Raw genomic sequence first — 19,322 nt, 5'->3', positions numbered from 1 at the left:
TAGCAGACCAAGCCATGATAGAATCCTCCCATTACAAACATATAGAAATGCTAAACAAAATAAATGAAAACATTAAAATGTGTATAATTTATTGCAGAGCTCAGAAGAAAGCAGAGGAAGTCTCCATGTAAATTTGAAGCAGAAAATCTGCCATAATAGTAAATAAAAGCCAAAGGTTTGGCAGCCCACATTATAGAGAATACAGATATGGTTGCTTGGGATTTGGGAAAACAAACCTCTTTAGGAACAAAAGAAAGGACCTCAAACTTCCACAAGGCTGAGATTTGGAAATGCATCCTCTACTTAATGCCCAGAGCCATGAAGGGCTGCGCCATCTCTGAAAAAGGAACTAGAAAAGGCCTAGCCACTGAAACTTGCAAAAGAGTAGGGATATTTTCTGGTCTCCTATAGCCATGGTCAGGGAAAATATTACCCAAGGGAAAATAAAAATCCTAAGCCTGGGTCATGCACAGATGTGGCACATGATTTTATATTTTTCTTGAGATGAAGAAATGTCAAGTAAACCCTTGAACATAAAAACTGATTAGAGACCAGGGAAATTGCTAGGGTTCAAGTAAAAAAATGGCCTATAAGGATACTTTCAACAATCCAAGATAAAATGAATCATATGCAGCATTGTCAACAAACATAAGGGAAAGGATCATAAGCTCTTCAATTGTTAGAAATCATCCAATGATATTTCAGATTCTTCTAGAAAATAAAAGTGTATGTTTAACATCATTAAAGATATAAAAAGGAATAGAAATTACAAAGAAAGAACTAGAAAAAACTGAAATAGAAGAATGGATGTGCATGAAATAATATCTAATTTAACATCTATAGGATAAAAAATTTATGCATAAATATTCTTGAAAGAATTAAACAGAAGATTACCCACAGATGATAAGATATTTAGTTGGGGAGATCACCATATATGGAGCACCGATATATAGAGTTGAAAAATATGAAAAAAAATCAGAGACATGAAATGTAAAACAAAGAAGTTCATAGAAAGGAAATGGGTTGGGAGTGGAGGTGGCTTGAGCCATTGGGTGCCTCCCTACTACATGGAAGTTTCCAGGTTCGGTTCCTGGTGCCTCCTAAAAGGAAGACAAGCACACAATGAACACAAAGAGCAGACAGTGAATACAAAATGATGAGGGAGGGGAGAGAAATAAATTTAAAAAAAAAAAACCTTTAGGAAAAAAAAGGGGAATGTGGGTGCTTGGATTAGAGAGAAAATTTGAGAGACAATTCTTGAGAATTTTCCAGAAATAAAGGAATAATAAAACCAATCAGATAATTTTGTAGTGAAATTTCTGAATATCAAAAATAAAGGAAAAACTTTTTAAAAATAAACACTAAAGAAGAGATATTAATAGATTATCTATAAATGAATCATTACTAAACTGAAATCATACATTTTGCAAGCAATGAGAGATATTTACATATGTTTAGAATAATATATTGAAAAAGCTAATAGAAAATAATTTTGAAACCACTTTAGAACTAAGATATTAGGCAAGTATATAAGAGGGATATGGAGGACAAAAATCATACTTAAAGAGTGCTTATGGAATGTAGGAATGTAAAGATATTTACCATTTTAATCTTGTTAATTTGGTAACATTGTTAGCATTTTAACTGCAACCATCAAAAGGGAGCAATTAGAATGTACCTCTCCCAAAAGAATACAGGGGCATAAAGGTATAAAGAAAACAAGACCAAGCCAATGGACAGTCAGAAAGGTTAAACAAATATTAAAAAAGAGAAAATTAAAAATAGAAAATAATATGTAGAGGTCATACTAAATATGTCAATGACCCGAGTAAATAAAATGACTACATCCACCTTCTAGAAGAAAGAGTTTTAAAACTGGATATAATACAAAATCAAGCTATATGGTATTAAAAGAAACACACCTAAATCTGTAAATGGACTGAAAAGTAAGATTGTAGGGCAGTTATTATCCCCAAGAAAGCAGGTATCATAACTTTAATATCATACAAAATAGAATTTAGGATTTAAAAAATTATTAAAGGGTATTAATTATTGTAAATAATTAATTATAAAAGAGCATTTCACTAGAATATCCCAAAAATACGTATATTCTGTATAACAAAAATAATATAGTTATTTTATTTTTTTAACTTCCTGCTATCAGACAATTTTAACTCAATCAGAAAAAATTCAGCAAAAATAGGGATTTGAGCAACATAAATATAAGTTTGGTCTAATCAAATGATAGAAAACCATGCACCCCCAACATCAACATAGATAATTTTTTTAAGTACAAAAATCATTTGCAAAAATTTAACTGTTACTTAGCTAGAAAAGAAATAGAAAGAAATAAGAAGGAAAAGTATCATATAATTTTTTTAAAATTTTACTATATCAAAGCCATAACAATAAAGGACTTGCTGTGGAAAGTTAAGTTTTATTTCATTGACATAATGAAAACGGACTCTAAAGAAGACCTCAGTTTGTTTAACAAATTAAGGTAATATAATATAAAACAGGGGCAAGCAAAGTTGGAAGAAAAGAAACTTCAAGTAGTGCAAAGCCTAAGCATGTCTTAGAAACTGCTGTATCTAGTTATTGAATATCAAAAATTTATCTCAGTTGACTAGAGCACCGCATTTGTCATTATGTCAATGAATTTTCTCATCAAAGTATTTCATAATAGATGACTTGTTTTTTTACTTTGCATTCAATTCCTGTTATTAATGAATTTTGATCTGATGTTCATATTTCCAGTACCGCAGGAATAGTCATCCTCACAGTAAACTAAGGGACCGAATTTGGGGAATGGTCAATTTTGTCAACATGGTAAGTCTGATGTAGTGTGAATCAAGCTAAAAATGCAAATGGAGAGAAACTGTTAGGGTAGACCTGTTGGTTTTTTGTGGTATCTCTGATATTAAGACAGCCCAATCAACAAAAATTCACCAAATACACAAATTAGGAAAAATCCATTGAAGACATTCATGGCAACAAATGAATCATAATTCTGTTTTTTCCTTAAGTACATCTAATATTTAAATTTAAATAAGTGTCAAATATTGGTCTCTAATAACAAAATTTATTTTAAAAATGTACAAGTAATTTGAAAACCAATCATGTATAAATCAATTCCCTTTACTTTAAATCACTCCTTCATGACCTTGCATGACAAAAAAGGCATTCAAGCCTTTATTGCTCATATTTTGGCACAGAATTCAGGGTTAATAGTTGAGTAAAATCACTAAAATGATTAATTTGTCTGAAACAAAAGCACTGTAACTCTTCAAAAAAACAATATTGTTAATTGTACATATCTTTCTTATGCTTACTCCTTCTAAGTTATCCCAGTTCTATTATTAGGTTAAAAAGGCCCCAAGAAAAAGATGCAGTCAGTATTCATTCATTCATTGGTTGAAAGACATTTGGTCTGTTTCTCATTTTTTACTATTATGAATACAACCGCTTTAACATTTTATACAGTTTTATGTCTGAACAAATTTTCATTCATTTTGTATAAATACCTAAGGAGTGGGAATGCAGGTTCATAAAGTGTCTGCTTCTTTAACTGGTTCTCAAATTTGTTGATATGTTTTGTATCAATTTTCATTCAATTCGTTTGAAAATATTTCTAATGCCCCTTGGGAGTTCCTCTTTGATTCATGATTAATATATGTGTGTTATTTAATTTCCAAATATTTGTGAATTTTTCACATCTATATGTTACTGATTTTAAAATTTTTATTCCATTAGACTTAAAGAATATGTTTTGTTTGATTTCAGTTATTTTAAATTTATTAAGGTTTGTTTCATGGCCCAGAATTTGGTCAGTCATGCTGAGTATTCATGTGTACTTGAAAAAAAGAAATAAACGTATTCTGCTGTTGGGTGGAGTATCCTATAAATGTCAATTATGGCAAGTTCGTTGACAGTGTTTTTCAGGTCTTCTACATCTCTACTGATTTTCTGTCTACTGTTCTAACCATCACTGATAGAAAAATGTTGAAATATCAGTTACAATCATGGATTTGTCTATTTCTCCTCTCCATGTTACCAGTTTCTGCTTCATGTATTTTGAAGTTATTTGTTAGATGAAAACTCATTTAGGATTGATATGTCTTCTTGGTAAACTGATATTTTTACCATTATGTAATATCTTTCTTTACCCTGGAAATTATTCTTTGTGTGATATTAATAGAGCCACTCCAGTTTCCATTAGATTAGTGTTTTCATGGTATATCTTCTGCTATGATTTTACTTTTTCTTCTCTTTTTTTTTTTTTTTTTTGTATTGAGACCTGATAGATGCAGAGCAGGCACACTTCAACCACTGACCTATGTCTCCTCTGCTACCATTTTACTTTTAATCTGTCTATTTCTTTTTCTTTAAAATGGATTTCTTAGGGATTGAATTTTTATCTAGTTTGATAATTTCTGTTGTTTAATTGGTATCTTTATCAATTTAATATACTTATCGATATGGTTTGATTAAAATTATCATTTTACTAGTCATTTGCTACTTATTCTATATGTTCTCTGTTCCTTTTATCCTTTTTCTGCCTACTTTTGGATTGGGTATTTTTTATGATTCCATTTTATCTCCTCTTTTGGAGTATTATTTTTACCTCTTTTAATAATAATAATAGTAGTAGTAGACCCTATAACAGTGTACTCCAATGTGTTCCACCCAACTTTGCTGTTTATATTGTCCTTCATTTTTAAAAACAGGCTTTATTGTTTAGAGCAGTTTTATATTTACAGAAAAATTGAGAAGATAGTACAGAGAGTTTTCTTGTACCCTAAGCAGATTGCCCCTATCATTAACATCTTACTTTTATATATTTGTAACTATTAATGAACCAATATTGGTACATTGTTATTAATTAAAATCCATACTTTAAAATATTTCCTTAGTTTTTACCTAATGCTCCTTTTCTATTCCAAGATCCCATTCATGATATGAACATTACATACAGTTGTCCTACCTCCTTAAGAATGTCTTGGCTGTAAGAGATTCTTAAGTTTTCCTTGTTTTTAATGACTTGGAGAATTTTGAGGAGGTCAGATATTTTATTGGATACACTTTTATCGGACCTTGCCTGATGTTTTGATCATGATTAGACTGGAGTTACAGGATTTGGGGAGAAAACTACAGAGGTCAAGTGCAATTTTAAACACATAATAAAAGGGTGTATACAATTAATATTATTTATCATTGTTGACACAGACCTTGATCTCCTGGATGATCAATGTTTTTCAGGCTTCTTCATTAGGAAGTTATTCATTTTAGTCCTTTCTATACAGTACTCTTTGGAAGGAAGTTACTGTGCACAGCCCACATGTTAGGAGTGAGGATTTATGTGACCCCTTCTTGAAGGTGGAGTATGAACATAAATTATATGGAATTTTTATGAGCAGGAGATCCTTGATTAAGTTTGAATTAATTTTGTGTATGGTGTGATGTAGGGATTCAACTTCATTCTTTTGCATGACTATCCAGCTTTCCCAGCATCATGTGTTAAAGATACTATACTTTCCCCATTATATAGACTTAGCATCTTGTAAAAAATTGAATTAGACTTCCAATTCTATTACATCGGCCTGTTTGTCTATCCCTATGCCAATAGCTTTGTAGTCACTTTAAAATTGGGAAGTGTGAGTTCTCCAGGTTTCTTCTTTTTAAAAGTTAGTTTGGCTATTTGGGACTTCTGGCAGTTCCATATAAATCTGAGAATCACCTGTTCCACTCCTGCAAAAAAGTCCACTGAAATTTTAAAATGGACTGCATTGAATCTGGGTTATCTAACTCTGGGATACTTGTGTTGACATACTTCTTCTTTTCTAATGTGAATGCCTTTTATTTCTTTTTGTGCTTAATTGCACTGGCTATATGTCTAGTACAGTAGTGAATAGCAGTCATGATTCTTCCTGATCCTAGGGGGAAGCTTTCAGTATTTCACCATTAAGTGTGATGTCAGTCTTGGGTTTTAATGGACTTCATCATGTTCAGAAACTATCTATTGCTAGTTTTCTGCATGTTTTTGTCAATAAAAGACGCTGGATTTTGTCAAATGCCTTTTTTGCTTATATTGAGATAATCATGCTTTTTTGTTGTTATACATTCTATTTGTGTGGTGTTATACATCGACTTATTTTCATATATTTAACCACCCTTGCATTCTTGGAATAAATCCTACTTGCTTGTGATGTATAATATTTTTTATATGTTTTTGGATTCAGTTGCTAGTATTCAAAGACATTATCTATCTCTGTTATTATGTATCATTTTTCTAGCATTTCTATTCATGTCTATAGTTTTCATCTCTTTGCTAAAATTTCTCCTCAAGCATGCTTCTAATTATGTTAGTGATCTATTGCAACATAACAAATTATCACAAACTTTTCAGTATAAAAAACACCTGTTATCTCATAGTTTCTGTAGATCTGAAGTCTGGGCATGCATGGCATGGCTGGGTTTCCTGCTCACAGTCTCATAAGAATGAAATTGCAACTGGGATCTCAGCTGCTTACTGTCTTCTTCCAAGCTTATTCAGATTGTTGGCTGGATTCAATTCCATCTGGTTCTTGCTCTCGATTTGCTGGAGTTGTCTTTGTTCCTAGAGGCCCATATAATTCCTTGTCATGTTTCTTTCTCATAGGCCCTCTCACAACATGGCAGTCTATTTCTTGCTCTGCAAGAACCAACTTATACAAGTTTATACCATGATAAGATCAGGGCCAAGAGGAAAGAGACTGGAAACTGCAGGCCCTATTGTGGATTTGAGATCATGATTTGATGAAAGATCAGAACTAACTTAATGAGAGGTTAGAAGAAGCCTAGTTATGAAATGATTTTCCTGGGTTGTTGTTGACACATAAAATTCAGTGTATTTCTTTTCGGCTGATTAGGAAAAATGACAAATCAATGTAAGGGTATCATAATAGAAATAAGTGAGCATTTAACCTCTTTTTTTTTTTAAGATTTATTTATTTATTTATTTATTTATTTATTTATTTATTTATTTCTCGCCCCTCCCCCCCCACCCCGGTTGTCTGTTCTCTGAGTCTGTTTGCTGCGTCTTCTTCATCCACTTCTGTTGTCAGCAGCACGGGAATCTGTGTTTCTTTTTGTTGCGTCATCTTGTTGTGTCAGCTCTCCATGTGTGCGGCACCATTCCTGGGCAGGCTGCACTTTTTTTCATGCTGGGTACGGGGCACACTCCTTGCGCGTGGGGCTCCCCTATGTGGGGGACACCCCTGTGTGGCACAGCACTCCTCGCACGCATCAGCACTGCACAGGGGCCAGCTCCACACGGGACAAGGAGGCCCGGGGTTTGAACTGCGGACCTCCCATGTGGTAGACGGACGCCCTAACCACTGGGCCAAGTCCACCGCCCATTAAACTTCTTAATAACCAGTTATATACTCTATTAGCATGAGTGGCCTTTCTATTTCTGTTCTCAATTTAGATGTTCATAGTTTATCATTCACTAATGCTTTCAATTTACTTTGTACTGGCTGACATGGAATATAAAATTGTTATGACATAGCCCTTTGTCTCAAAATTCTCATAATAATTGCCTAATTTATGTCTTTTTTATCCTGGCATCAAGCTATTATCAACTAAGTGTTTACAAAAGCATATGAGAATTGGAGTGAAAAGATTTATAGGCTGCAACTATTTCTGCCTGCTTTGAACAATTTCTTGAACAAAAAAAAAGTAATCCTAGATATCAAACATGGAGAACAGCTACAGAAGTTAAGTTGAGGTTTTGAAAACCAATACCATCTAACATCCCACTAAATTAACTCATGACCTAAAGTAGATAAACAAATAAAGAACATGTATTCCACTGTGTGCCACTGTAAATAAGTTAACCTTTCCAGGCCAGGTGTATCCTTAGATAAATCAATTATTTCTGCATCCAGTGTCTGGATAGCTTAAAATGATGCCTCAGAAATCAGACCTTTTCAGTCAAGTTTCTTTGTTGGCCATGGCAACTCACCCATTGTTCTTGGTGAGTCCCCTGTGTTCTGCTGTTTCAATAAAACTTTTTGTAAAATGAGGCCTGCACTTTTTGCTTATGTACCTCACAAGTTAAATTATTTGTTTATTTTTAATGTAAAAAGTGTAGTAGTGATGAAGGATTCTTCTAGAAACCTGATCGTGGAAAACGATTTCTTCCTTGGACAGATTTATAAAACCTTGAACATTCATGTGACATTGGTTGGCCTTGAACTTTGGACAAATGGAGATAAAATAGAAATAGATTCAGACATAGAAACTACATTATTGCATTTTTCAGCTTGGCAAGAAACACTCCTTAAAAAAAGGAAGAAATTTGATCATGCTCTGTTACTCAGGTATGGGCCTACTCTATTTTCCTGTACAACTTGGGCAAATTATTTAAAAAACAAATTTTTAAATCAACTAGATTTTGAATAGATGACTGGGGCAAAATATTATGTCTAGGTATATAGAAAATTTATAAACACACTAAATTTTTTTCTTTCTAATATTGTATAATACTCAAAAGGAAAAATCTATATATTCATATTCCTGGGTTAAGAATGTTAATGAGTAAGTGAAATACTTTTAGAATCTATAATATTTACTTCACTTATCAGTCAGTGATCTCATCACTTTCCCATGAAATGCTATTCCAGACCGTAGTGCTCTAATGTTCCACCAAAGTCTACCTTTCTGGGAAATAACCTCACACTCTGGACATTTCCTCTCAGCCCAGTGTGCCTAAGCTATGCCTCATAATTCAAGAGCTTCTTCTTGACTAGCCAAGTTGACAGATAACTAATCTGATTAATTAAACTCTACCATAGCTTTAAGCTTCTTGAGTGAAAGAGTGAAATATTGAGACTTAAAAACATTTCAATATAAAAGAAATAGATCTTAACTTGTTGATCAAAATATTTAAGGGCTGAAACAGGTCATCTAGCCTCTTTATAATTTTCTAATTGTGGTCACCCAGCCTGTGATCAGCTCTCTTTAACATGGTCCAACTCTAAATGTTCTCCTTTGAAAGCAAACCAAATTTGACTCCCACATTGACATCTTGTCTTTAGGTAATCGAGATATAGTCATGTTTTCTTGATGGCTCTTTTGTTTGTTTTTGTTTTTGTTTTGCCTTTTACAATGTTTTAAGCAGAGCTGAGTTCAGAGTAGACTCTAATATTATTATTATTTTTAGAAAGCTTTTTATGTTTTCATCCTAAAATTACATCATCCCTTTCGATGCAAGCAATATACCACAGGCTTATAAATGAACCCATTTTTCATTGTCAGCTAAGGTCATCCTCAGTACCAGAAATCTAGATAAATGAAGGCACTTTCGCCAACACCCAATCCAGTCATTAGCATTATGGTCGTTCACTGCAACCCTGTCTTTATATTAATTAAACTACTAACTCAGGTTGAAGGATGTATTTGCATCTTGTTTACAGTGGGAAGTGGCTCTACACACATGCACAAGGAACTTCTTATCCAAGGGCTATGTGCCTGCCCTATTACTCCTCTAGTGTTGTTAAGGTGAGCTATGTTTTATTTATTTTATGTTACTTAATCAAAAATTTTGAATTAAATCTCTGTTATTTCCTGTGTCCTATTGAAAGAGACCATGTTTGCATTTTTATCATATATTCACCACTATGATATGCTGCAAAGCGACAGTCATGTTTCCTTTATTAAATAGGAAAAATAAATGTTTCCTAAAAGCAAATGAGTAATGAACGTCCACCAGTGTTGTTTAGTTTAAAAGAACATCATATACAGATTAATAGATAAAGATTAGGAAAGTTCTTTTGCACATTAAATGTAGTTTTTTATCAGGAATGTAATATACATGAAACTTGATGGCTAATTGAGCAAATGAGGATAATTATTCTTTTACTCTTTTGAAAGTGCATAAACAACTTAATATATCATATCAAGACAACCTTGCAGTTCATTTTCAGAGAGCATCAGACCTACAAATTGTTGCCACCTCTTGTTTATCTGATCCTATCCCAAATCTCTAAGCTTCTCGCAAGTGCTGTCCAAGCAACCCTATCTGAAAGATCCTTGAAAGCCTCAAGGTTTGGATTTATTTCCCTTAGGAGCTCTGCCTAGTTGTTACTGTGTATCCAGCTCAGCATCCTTAAGTCCTCGAGCTTAAGAAGCTAGTACTTATTAAAATAACTGCATGGCTGGTAGATTTTTTGGTTCTTTCTATGCCTATGACTTTGCCTATTCTATTTCAGTAAGGTCAGTTGAGCATAATGGAGCATAATGGAGTCAATCTAATCTAAAATAGGTTGTTACTACTCTGATTGTGGTAATATAAGCAGTTAGGACACATTTTAAATTTCATAAGAGTAAGATCAAATGATCAATTAGGGTGTCTTATCTTTATGGTAACCTGATGCCTTACCCCTCTTTAGAAATTAAAATTGTTTCATTAATATAGAGGTTAAAACATAAAATAAAAGTACAAACCAAGATAAAAACCAACTCTGCCATGGATTTTACCTTTCTTACCTTTAAGATTTCCCCATAATAAAAAAATTCCTCTCCATTATTGCATAACATAATTGTAAAATGTGGCACTACAAATTGAAAACAAGAACCAGGATTATTTAAAATTTTGTTCCCTTTGAATAATTAGTACAGAGAAAAAGGCTCAATATTTATTTTCATGTAGGATATTAGTTAGTAATTTTAGATATTTTTAAGAATGAGTCTATATAAATCTAACAATTATTGTAATTGTGCCACAAAATAGAATTTCAAAATGTTCAGACCTACAAACACTTAAAAGGTCATTTGTCCAACCTCATTATATAATTAAAGAAACAGGTACAGGGAAGGGAGGTAGCTAAGTTCAAGATCTCTTAGTTAGCTCCTAGTTAACCAGTAACTAGAACCCTGGTCTCTCAACCACTAGTTTAAAGCATATATATTATATTGTGCAGTCTTTTAGAAATTTCTGATGCATGTATTTTTTGTATCAGGATCTCTTGCCTGACATAAATATAGTTGCAAACAGAATGGCACACCAGTTGGGGCATAGCCTTGGGATGCAGCATAACAATTTCCCATGCACCTGTACCTTTGAAAGATGTGTGATGGATAGCAGTGGAAGGTAAGGTTTAACAATTTAGAGAATACCTTTAAATATTTTGGGAGTAGCTTTGAGTAAAATTCCCTGTTGTAGGGATTTTTTGTTATTCTATAGAATTTTTTCCTAATATACCACAGAAGTTTCATTATAAAACTAGGCATGGGGAGAAGGTATAGTTCAGTAATTTAAGTGCCTCCTTCCCATGTATAAAGTCCCAAGTTCAACCTCCAGTATAAAAAACAACCTCCAAAACAAACAAACAAAAAAAGACAAAACATGGAAAGAAAGCAAGGAATTCTCTTTTAGGGGCTAATCTTGTCAAATTGGTATTGCCTCTCAGCAATGACTTGATGAGAGAAATTCTAACACTCCACCTACCTGGGAATATAGAAAAGGACATTGTTACCAATTAGTAATATCCATACCAAGGCACTTAGAGGAAGATTACATTCCATGTGCCCTGTTTTGTTATCTTTGCCATAAGCATAAGTTATAATTTCTTCCTTCATATCTTTACATCTCAGACCTTCTTAGCCAGGTCTTCCCTGGTTACCTGATCCAACTTTACAATCCTTCCCACAATACATATATCCTGGCACTTTCCAACTCCCACCACCACTACTACCATCCCTTCCATTTATTTTTCTCCTTAGGGTTTATCACTATCTAACATATAATATGTTTCACTTTTTACCTTGTTTGTTATTTTCCTTTCCCTTTAGAATACAAGATCCTTGAGATCAGAGATTTTGTTTGTTTTGTTCACTGTTATATCACCATTGCCTAGAAAAGTCCCAGGCACATATTAGGTAATCCATAAAAGTTATAGAATAAATGAATGCCCAGAATTCCCCCATATACTGTGAAGTATCTTGTGATCAGATCCTAAGTCTTTTACATCTTTGTACCCATTCACAGAGGGTTGAATGTTGTGCATTGTATACAGAAGCAGAGTGTCTGTTGATGATCAGTTTCCATATATCAATCAAATGAGATAAATTAGTTCAAATATCTACTGTAAGTGACCAGCACAGAGTAAGAACTTAAACTGATATCTAATTTTATATACCAATCTAATGTAATTAATACTATGTATTCAATCATTTTGTCAATAATGAAGGTAAGAGAATCAAAACTAAAGGAAATTGGAAGGGTCGTGAATTTCAGTTAGAAAACAAGTGAATCACATTCCTGTGATGTGTAAGACATCATTAAATAAATAGTTGGGTTCAAAAATTTTTACAGAGACCTACTCTCTGCCAGGTTGTGTTGTAATTAGTGTTGACTTTTTTAAGAAGTTGAACCTAATACAGTCCCTACCTGGAGAAGTCTATACTCTTGCAGGGTGATAAATACAAGTTTATAGGTTATCTCAAGAAAGACAAATAAAAGAGAATATAGGAGCAGAAAACACAGACAATCAATCTAAACAGTGGTTTCAGAAAGTGTTTGCTAGAGGATATTTGGCCAGAATATTTTCACTAAAAGAGCATGTGCTGGTTCTGTTTCAATAAGACATTTAATAAAATAAAGAGCCCCAGTTATTGCTCTGCTGTAACAGTACTAGTAAAGGCAAGAATAAGTGCAGCAAGAGTAAGAGAAGTAAATTGACTCTCAGAGGTCATCATTTATAATAGTTATTTCTCAATTCTTCATAAAACTTTCACAGTTGCTCTACTATGCATTAATATTATTAATCCTTGTTTTTAACTCATCCTATCTCTAGCATTCCTGCACTAAAATTCAGTAAATGCAACAGAATCCAATACTTTCAATACCTGAAGGACTATAAGCCAACATGCCTGCTCAATATTCCATTTTCTGAGACATTAACTGATAACCCACATTGTGGAGACAAGAATTTGGATGAGGGAGAAGAGTGTGATTGTGGCTCTGCTCAGGTATTTGCAAATGATGCTGTCTTTAAATTACAAATTTTGCGTTCAGCTAGAACACAGACAGAAATGTAGTCATTAATCAGTCTTGGTATTTCTTGTAAAGCTTTAAAAACTACATTTTTTTCCCATTTGGCAGCAAGCTGTTGGTGTAACCTCATTGCAAGGCAATTAACTAAGGCATGGGTCACATATAATGATCTTGTGGGAGATCGGCAGCATCACATTTGCCTGGTTTATATATTAATTGGCTCTTCTAGTGAGAAGGGCCCATGGGTTTCATTAATTCTAATCTCATATGCCTAGTAGGAATCTTTTCCACAAAAATCTTTCAGTCAGCCTTTGAAGTTTCACTCAGGACTTAATGAGGCTAGTCTATATCCCAATTGGACAGCTCAAGTTATTTGGAAATTCTTTCCTAATAGAGCTGAAACCTTCTAAGCTTTCACATATTCATTGCAGTCTTGATCTCTGGAACATTTAGAATAAGCCTTTGAGGCAAATTTTAAGGTGATTTTTAATCTGTTTTTCTCCAAGATAAAAACGACTTTCAACAGCTTATCATTTGGTATGATTCTTAGAAAACAGAACTCAAATTATAATGCTCATTTACTTACCTAGGGATGTTGTTAAATGTGGATTCTGATTTAATAGGTCTGGGTAGGGCAGAGATCCTACATTCCAAGTAAACGCCAAGATTTGCTGCTGGCCCTAAGACCATATTTTTCAAATCCACCCTTTAGACCCTGCATAATCCTAAAGATATCTAATAGGATGCTGATTAAGAAACTCCATGATCAGGATCCCTGTGGTGATAAGAAGGTTCAAATAAAGACAGTAACATTTTCAGGAGTTACAAGATCTAGTCTTTAAATGTCTCAGATTAAATAAATGCAATTTTGGACACTTAGCCTTTTGTCCATATGCGTGCTTTAGTGTGTTTCTACAATTCCATTCTAATATACAAGGTATCTTACCTGAACAGACTGACAATTTTCTTTGCAGTTTTAATTTTGTTAGAGCAGATAGTACCTAAGTGACCAGACTGCAGTATTTAGTCAGTGATGTATTAAAAAAATGAAAGTTCCAGATCCAAATACTTGAGCTCTTAAAAGTTAAAGTCAGATCTTCAGAAGTTATATTATTTCACATCAAACCTTTGCATAGAGAAGCAGCAGTACCCTTCGAATGGAAAGTCACAAACTTCGGACTCCCTAACTCTGCTAATGAGAATTCATTAGCTGTGGAATAGTGAGAGCCTCGATGGCAGAAAACACAAAAAGTCCCAAACAGTAGCCTTATTATATATAGCATAGCCAAAGATCGTGCATATGCGTTTATATTTAACTTCTAGAGCAAGTAATGCTTGATTATACAAAAACACAGCGAACTGTTCAAAAAGAAGTCAAACTACAAACTAACTTCTTATCTTTGTTTTTATTATTATTATTATTGCCAAGGAGTGCACTAATTATTGCTGTGATGCAGACAAATGTATGTTGAAGCCAGGATTTACTTGTGCAGAAGGAGAATGTTGCGAATCTTGTCAGGTAAGATCCTTTGCCATGATGGAGTTTCTCTGCTTTCAGTTTGTTAAGTGTATGCAGGACTAAAGAGTTCTCTGACCACTGGATCCTACGCAACTATTCCCCGAGTTGTGTCAGTCTTTGAAACACCCAAGAGAGTGTCTTCTGAGATGCTCCCAACTTCTGAGCACTGATTGTGAAGTGCTGTGTTTTGGGGAGTGGAGAAGCTGGTGAGCAATGCTTGGTCTTTCAAGAGTGAAATCACCTGACCAGCACCATTCTGCTCCTTTGTAAAACATTCTTAACCTATGTAACCTCAGCAGGGAGGAAAAATGATATTCAAACAGCAGTGAGCTAGAATGGAGAGGGATTATTGGGGATCGCAAGCTGATAGAGGCTAGTAGGTGGGGGAAATCATCCTAGGGAAGATGAACAGATACCTAAATGACTCTGGCCAAAGTTTTATTGACACTTCTTTTTACCCCCACTGTAATGTGAACTCACAAAGGAAAAGAAGCATGTCTTATTCATCTGTAAATCTCTCCAGACCCCAGCACAATAAAATGTGTATTGAATGGCTGAAGGAGAGAATGTCTCAATGCATTTCCCAGCAGCAATAAGGGCCATGATATTTTTGCAGTTATTCGGGAGACAGCTGCTTTCTTAGGATTGGAAACTTTACACTATAGTCAGCAGTTCCCAGTTTTGTAGGGGGTGAGGAGGGAGAGAGTATACTGGAGCAAGGAATGAAGAAAAGTCAAGATAAAGGAGAATATCTATTTCTCTATTTTATGTCTATTCCAATTTAACCCAGGGCTGTTTGAAGACACACATTTTTAAAAACACCATCTAGCCATTCCTAAAAGTACATACAAGCCAAAGCATTTAAAGAATGGCAGTACTTCTAAGCTGAATAAAGAAGGAAGTTATGATCCATACTTCAAGTCTTTTCTCGATAACAACCTGAACTTTGCCTACTTAAATGCATCCAAGGTTCAGTCTCTTCATTTTTCCTCAACAGATGAAAAAAGCAGGGTCCATGTGCAGACCAGCACAAAATGAATGTGATTTCCCTGAAGTATGTTCCGGCCACTCCCCTAGATGTCCTAAGGACCAATTCCAAGTAAATGGATTTCCTTGTAAGAACGCAGAAGGCTACTGTTTCATGGGGAAATGTCCCACCAGAGATGATCAGTGCTCTGAACTGTTTGATGATGGTGAGAGGCAATCATAGTGAATGAGTGATAAAGATAATAGCCTTTTATTGTCCTTAGGAATTTGGGGGCAAGATTAGAGGTAATGCTTCAAAGCTATTACTGAGCATCTTTCTAGATGTAGGTTTAATCACCTTAATCTTACCTCTGCTAGTAATTGACTAGTTCAGTATGTGGGATAAGTTATGTTTGTTACTCTCTTATGTGCATACTCCTTCCTGAAATATCTTGAGGCTAGAGGGTAGTTCTTTACATATTCCTTTCCGCTTTACCTCTAAATGATGCAGAAAGTCCAATCATATTAGAAAAATAGGGTCTTTCATGACTCATGATGTTCATGCTTTCATTCTTTTATTTTTATCATAACATTTTGAACCCCAGAGGCAAAAGGGAGTCAAGACATCTGCTACAAGTTGAATAAAAAAGGAAATAAATTCGGATACTGCAAAAACAGAGAAAACAGATTCATTCCCTGTGAAGAGAAGTAAGTGTCCTCTGAAGAAAACAGAGTGTTTTGCAAAGTCAGAATGATTCCTGTTATGACAGGAGCTGACCTGTTTTCTCAGGAGATTGAGAAGAGAGGAGAGTAGGAATGGACGGAGCACACAGACTTGACATTGCTAACTGGCATTCAAGATGCTACAAAGAAGAGAAAAGGGAAAAGAGAGGAGGGAGAACAGAAACACGGATGAGGAACAAGGGAGGCAAGGGGTAAAGCCAGAAAAAGAAAGGGAGAAGCTGAAATTGGAAGAGAGAGTGAGAGAATGGGAAATTAAGGCCTGAATTAGAAAAGCACAGGCTGAGCCATACTTCCAAGGTTTTATATGCCAGCAAATTATGTTTCCAGGTTTAACTCTGCTCCTAAATACACTCTGTGAATAAGAGCAATCTATTTAGTTTCCCTTACTTTTAGGTGCTGTCTAATTCATAAAACCTGTGTTACAATAATAGCAACTTCACACATTTGCTGTCATGTGCTCTGTGCAAAAAGAATAAGTCTTAGTGTTGTGATTAAAGGTATGCTAATTCAAAATAATAAGTGTTTTCTGTAAATTGTATTAATGCTGATTTGTGAGAATCACAGATAAATAAAAAACAAATATCATTTTACAATCTGTATTCATCTCAGCTCCCATAGTCCACACTTTTTTCCCTCTCCCAGCCCCTTTTCAACCTGTTGACAAGCCTGGATGTAGAAAAAAGTGGTCAGGCCATTCCACTGCCAGCTTAGCCTCTAAAGTCCTATCTCTGTTCCCAAGACTGAGAATACCCTCACTTTTCTTCAGAGATGTCAAATGTGGAAAGATTTACTGTGCCGGAGGACAGCACTCCTCTCTCTTTGGGGAAGACAAGATCATCTACCTTAATGTTGCAAAGCAGAATGCCACTGTGGAATGCAAAACCTTTTATTTGTCTCACAATTCCAGTGACCTTGGCTTGGTTGATCCTGGAACAAAATGTGGAGATGGAATGGTAAGGTGAAAAGCCTTTTGTTTTATTAAAATTTCTTAGTTCAGCCACTTAGAAAAATTACTGGACCCTATTACTGGTAGAAAGCTGGAAAAAAACCCGACAATTTAAATTGAGCAGAGTAGCAATAACACTACAATAAATATTCATTTAGCCTTGTCTTAGTTATATCAAATAATATGTAACTGTTATAAATGTCTTAGGGTCTCATAGTAGATATCTAATTAAATTTAGGCATACATTTTTCTAATTAAAATAACTATACAGTAGGAAACATTCTTCATTTTTTATTCATTCAACTATATTTAGTGAACATGTACTATGGTGCCAGTGACTGTGTTAGACACAGGGGATGTAAAAACAGGTTCACTTGAGAAATTTATAGATTAGATTAAATAGATCGTTGCAATTTAATAAAGGTATTTACATAGTAGCACAACCAATGTGCATTTGGAGTCCAGAGGAAGAAGTGGCTGACTTTGTTTATAGACCACGGACTGGCATCATAAATGAGGTGACATTTCAGCTTTTATCTGATTAACAGTTTTCCACACATGGAAAATGGAAAAAGACTTTTTAGAAAAAAAAATCTTCATAATTTGCAAAGGTACAAAGTGAGTAGCATATTCTGTAAATATGGCAATTTCACCGTGGCGGAAGCTTGTGTGAAATGGCGAGAGATGAGGTTGAACAGGTTGAATGAATCCTAATGGGAGAGCGTTTACAATGCCAAAGTAAAAACTTTAGAATTTGTACTATATACAATAGGCAGCTCATCAAGGCTTATAAACACAAAAATATATGGATAGCATAGAACACTTTACAAAAAAACAGTCATTTGAAATGGAATGATCTCTCTGCTGTATACCTTGCCTTTCTCCCTATACCACCACCCACAACATTACAGGAACATTTATGTAATGTGATAAAAAAATGAATTGGGAAACAAAAATTCGGGATGGAGAAAAGGACTAAGAGTTTAAAAACTTAATGGAGACTTACATTTTGAATCCATATTTAACTATAAATTTTCCAATTAAAGTGATTGAAAGAATATCAAAATAGTAAGAAATCGGCATTTGTGAAAATTTAGGTATGAATACCAACCACAAGGTAGAAAGTCCAAGGACTTTGAAAAAGAATGTACGGGGCAAGGGTTTGAAGAAATAGCAAAAAATTTGCTAGTCACATCAGGTAAGTAAATTCAATGGCAGGATGTACTCCCCTTAATCAAGCTCCACTAGAGTGGCAGGGACTGAAGAAAGACTCTGATAGAGGAGCAATTGTTAAGAACAAATACGGATCTTATAAATACATCATGAGTAAGTACCAGCATAAGGAGTGCCTATTCCTTTAAAGGAAGGCTTAATACAGAAGCACACCAATCACAGTGGAGGCAGTTCTTTAGCTGATTCCTAATGAAGGTATTCATTCCTTACAAGTACCAGTCTATGGGAGTATTGTATTACAAGGGCACTAGTTAAAATATTTTATATTTCATTTTTGTTTTGAAATACTATTTTTAGACATGTTGAACTTAAATGAATAAAAGCACTCTAGTTTCACCAACTATTTTTTCTCTCTAGGTACATTTTACTTTGGCATTGGAACAAATTCCAATGCCCCCAGGAGCCCTTTCCCATAGTTATGCTACAATACTGGCTGGATAGAAAATAAGAAGGAAAAGAAAGGAAAAAAGAAGGGAAGGGAAAGGAAAGGAAGGAGTGAGGAGGAGAGGGGAAGGTAGAAGAGAGGAAGAGAGGGGAGGTAAGAAGAGAAAAGAGGAGAGAAGACAAGGAAAGGGAGAAAGAGGGAGGAATTTAACTAGTTAGTTCCTTTGTTCTCTAGCACAGAAGAGTTGCTGTCTCTTTAAGTAAATAAAATAAAAATGGAAAATAAAACACACATTTATAAAGTCCTTTAACTAAGACTATAAGACTTGAAGAGAGATCTACATGGATTTTAAAGCAGTCCATCCCAGCTCAATTATTTATATATCAAGACCATTCTGTAAAGATAAGAAAAGAAAAAAAAAAAAACCAATGGACAAGTGTTAAAAATGGAGACCAATTTGAAAAATCATAGATAATAGTCCCCATGAAAG

At 34.4% G+C, this 19,322-nt stretch overlaps 1 protein-coding gene across 1 annotated transcript in view; it reads left to right on the top strand.

Moving 5' to 3' along the window:
* ADAM7 (ADAM metallopeptidase domain 7) overlaps nucleotides 1-19,322 on the top strand; it is a 48,313-nt gene that overhangs the window by 19,507 nt on the left and 9,484 nt on the right. Inside the window, exons 8-16 of the mRNA XM_004459519.3 lie at nucleotides 2,758-2,829; nucleotides 8,194-8,363; nucleotides 9,459-9,543; nucleotides 11,004-11,134; nucleotides 12,840-13,014; nucleotides 14,469-14,558; nucleotides 15,556-15,751; nucleotides 16,130-16,232; nucleotides 17,035-17,221. Of these exons, the coding sequence (XP_004459576.3) occupies nucleotides 2,758-2,829; nucleotides 8,194-8,363; nucleotides 9,459-9,543; nucleotides 11,004-11,134; nucleotides 12,840-13,014; nucleotides 14,469-14,558; nucleotides 15,556-15,751; nucleotides 16,130-16,232; nucleotides 17,035-17,221 (1,209 nt within the window). The remainder of the gene's footprint in view (nucleotides 1-2,757; nucleotides 2,830-8,193; nucleotides 8,364-9,458; nucleotides 9,544-11,003; nucleotides 11,135-12,839; nucleotides 13,015-14,468; nucleotides 14,559-15,555; nucleotides 15,752-16,129; nucleotides 16,233-17,034; nucleotides 17,222-19,322) is intronic.

This window comes from Dasypus novemcinctus, chromosome 25, assembly GCF_030445035.2.
Source record: "Dasypus novemcinctus isolate mDasNov1 chromosome 25, mDasNov1.1.hap2, whole genome shotgun sequence".
NCBI classification, from domain to species: Eukaryota; Metazoa; Chordata; class Mammalia; order Cingulata; family Dasypodidae; genus Dasypus; species Dasypus novemcinctus.
The sequence above is the reverse complement of the archived record's forward strand: the minus strand, read 5'-3'. Positions and strand labels throughout refer to the sequence as shown.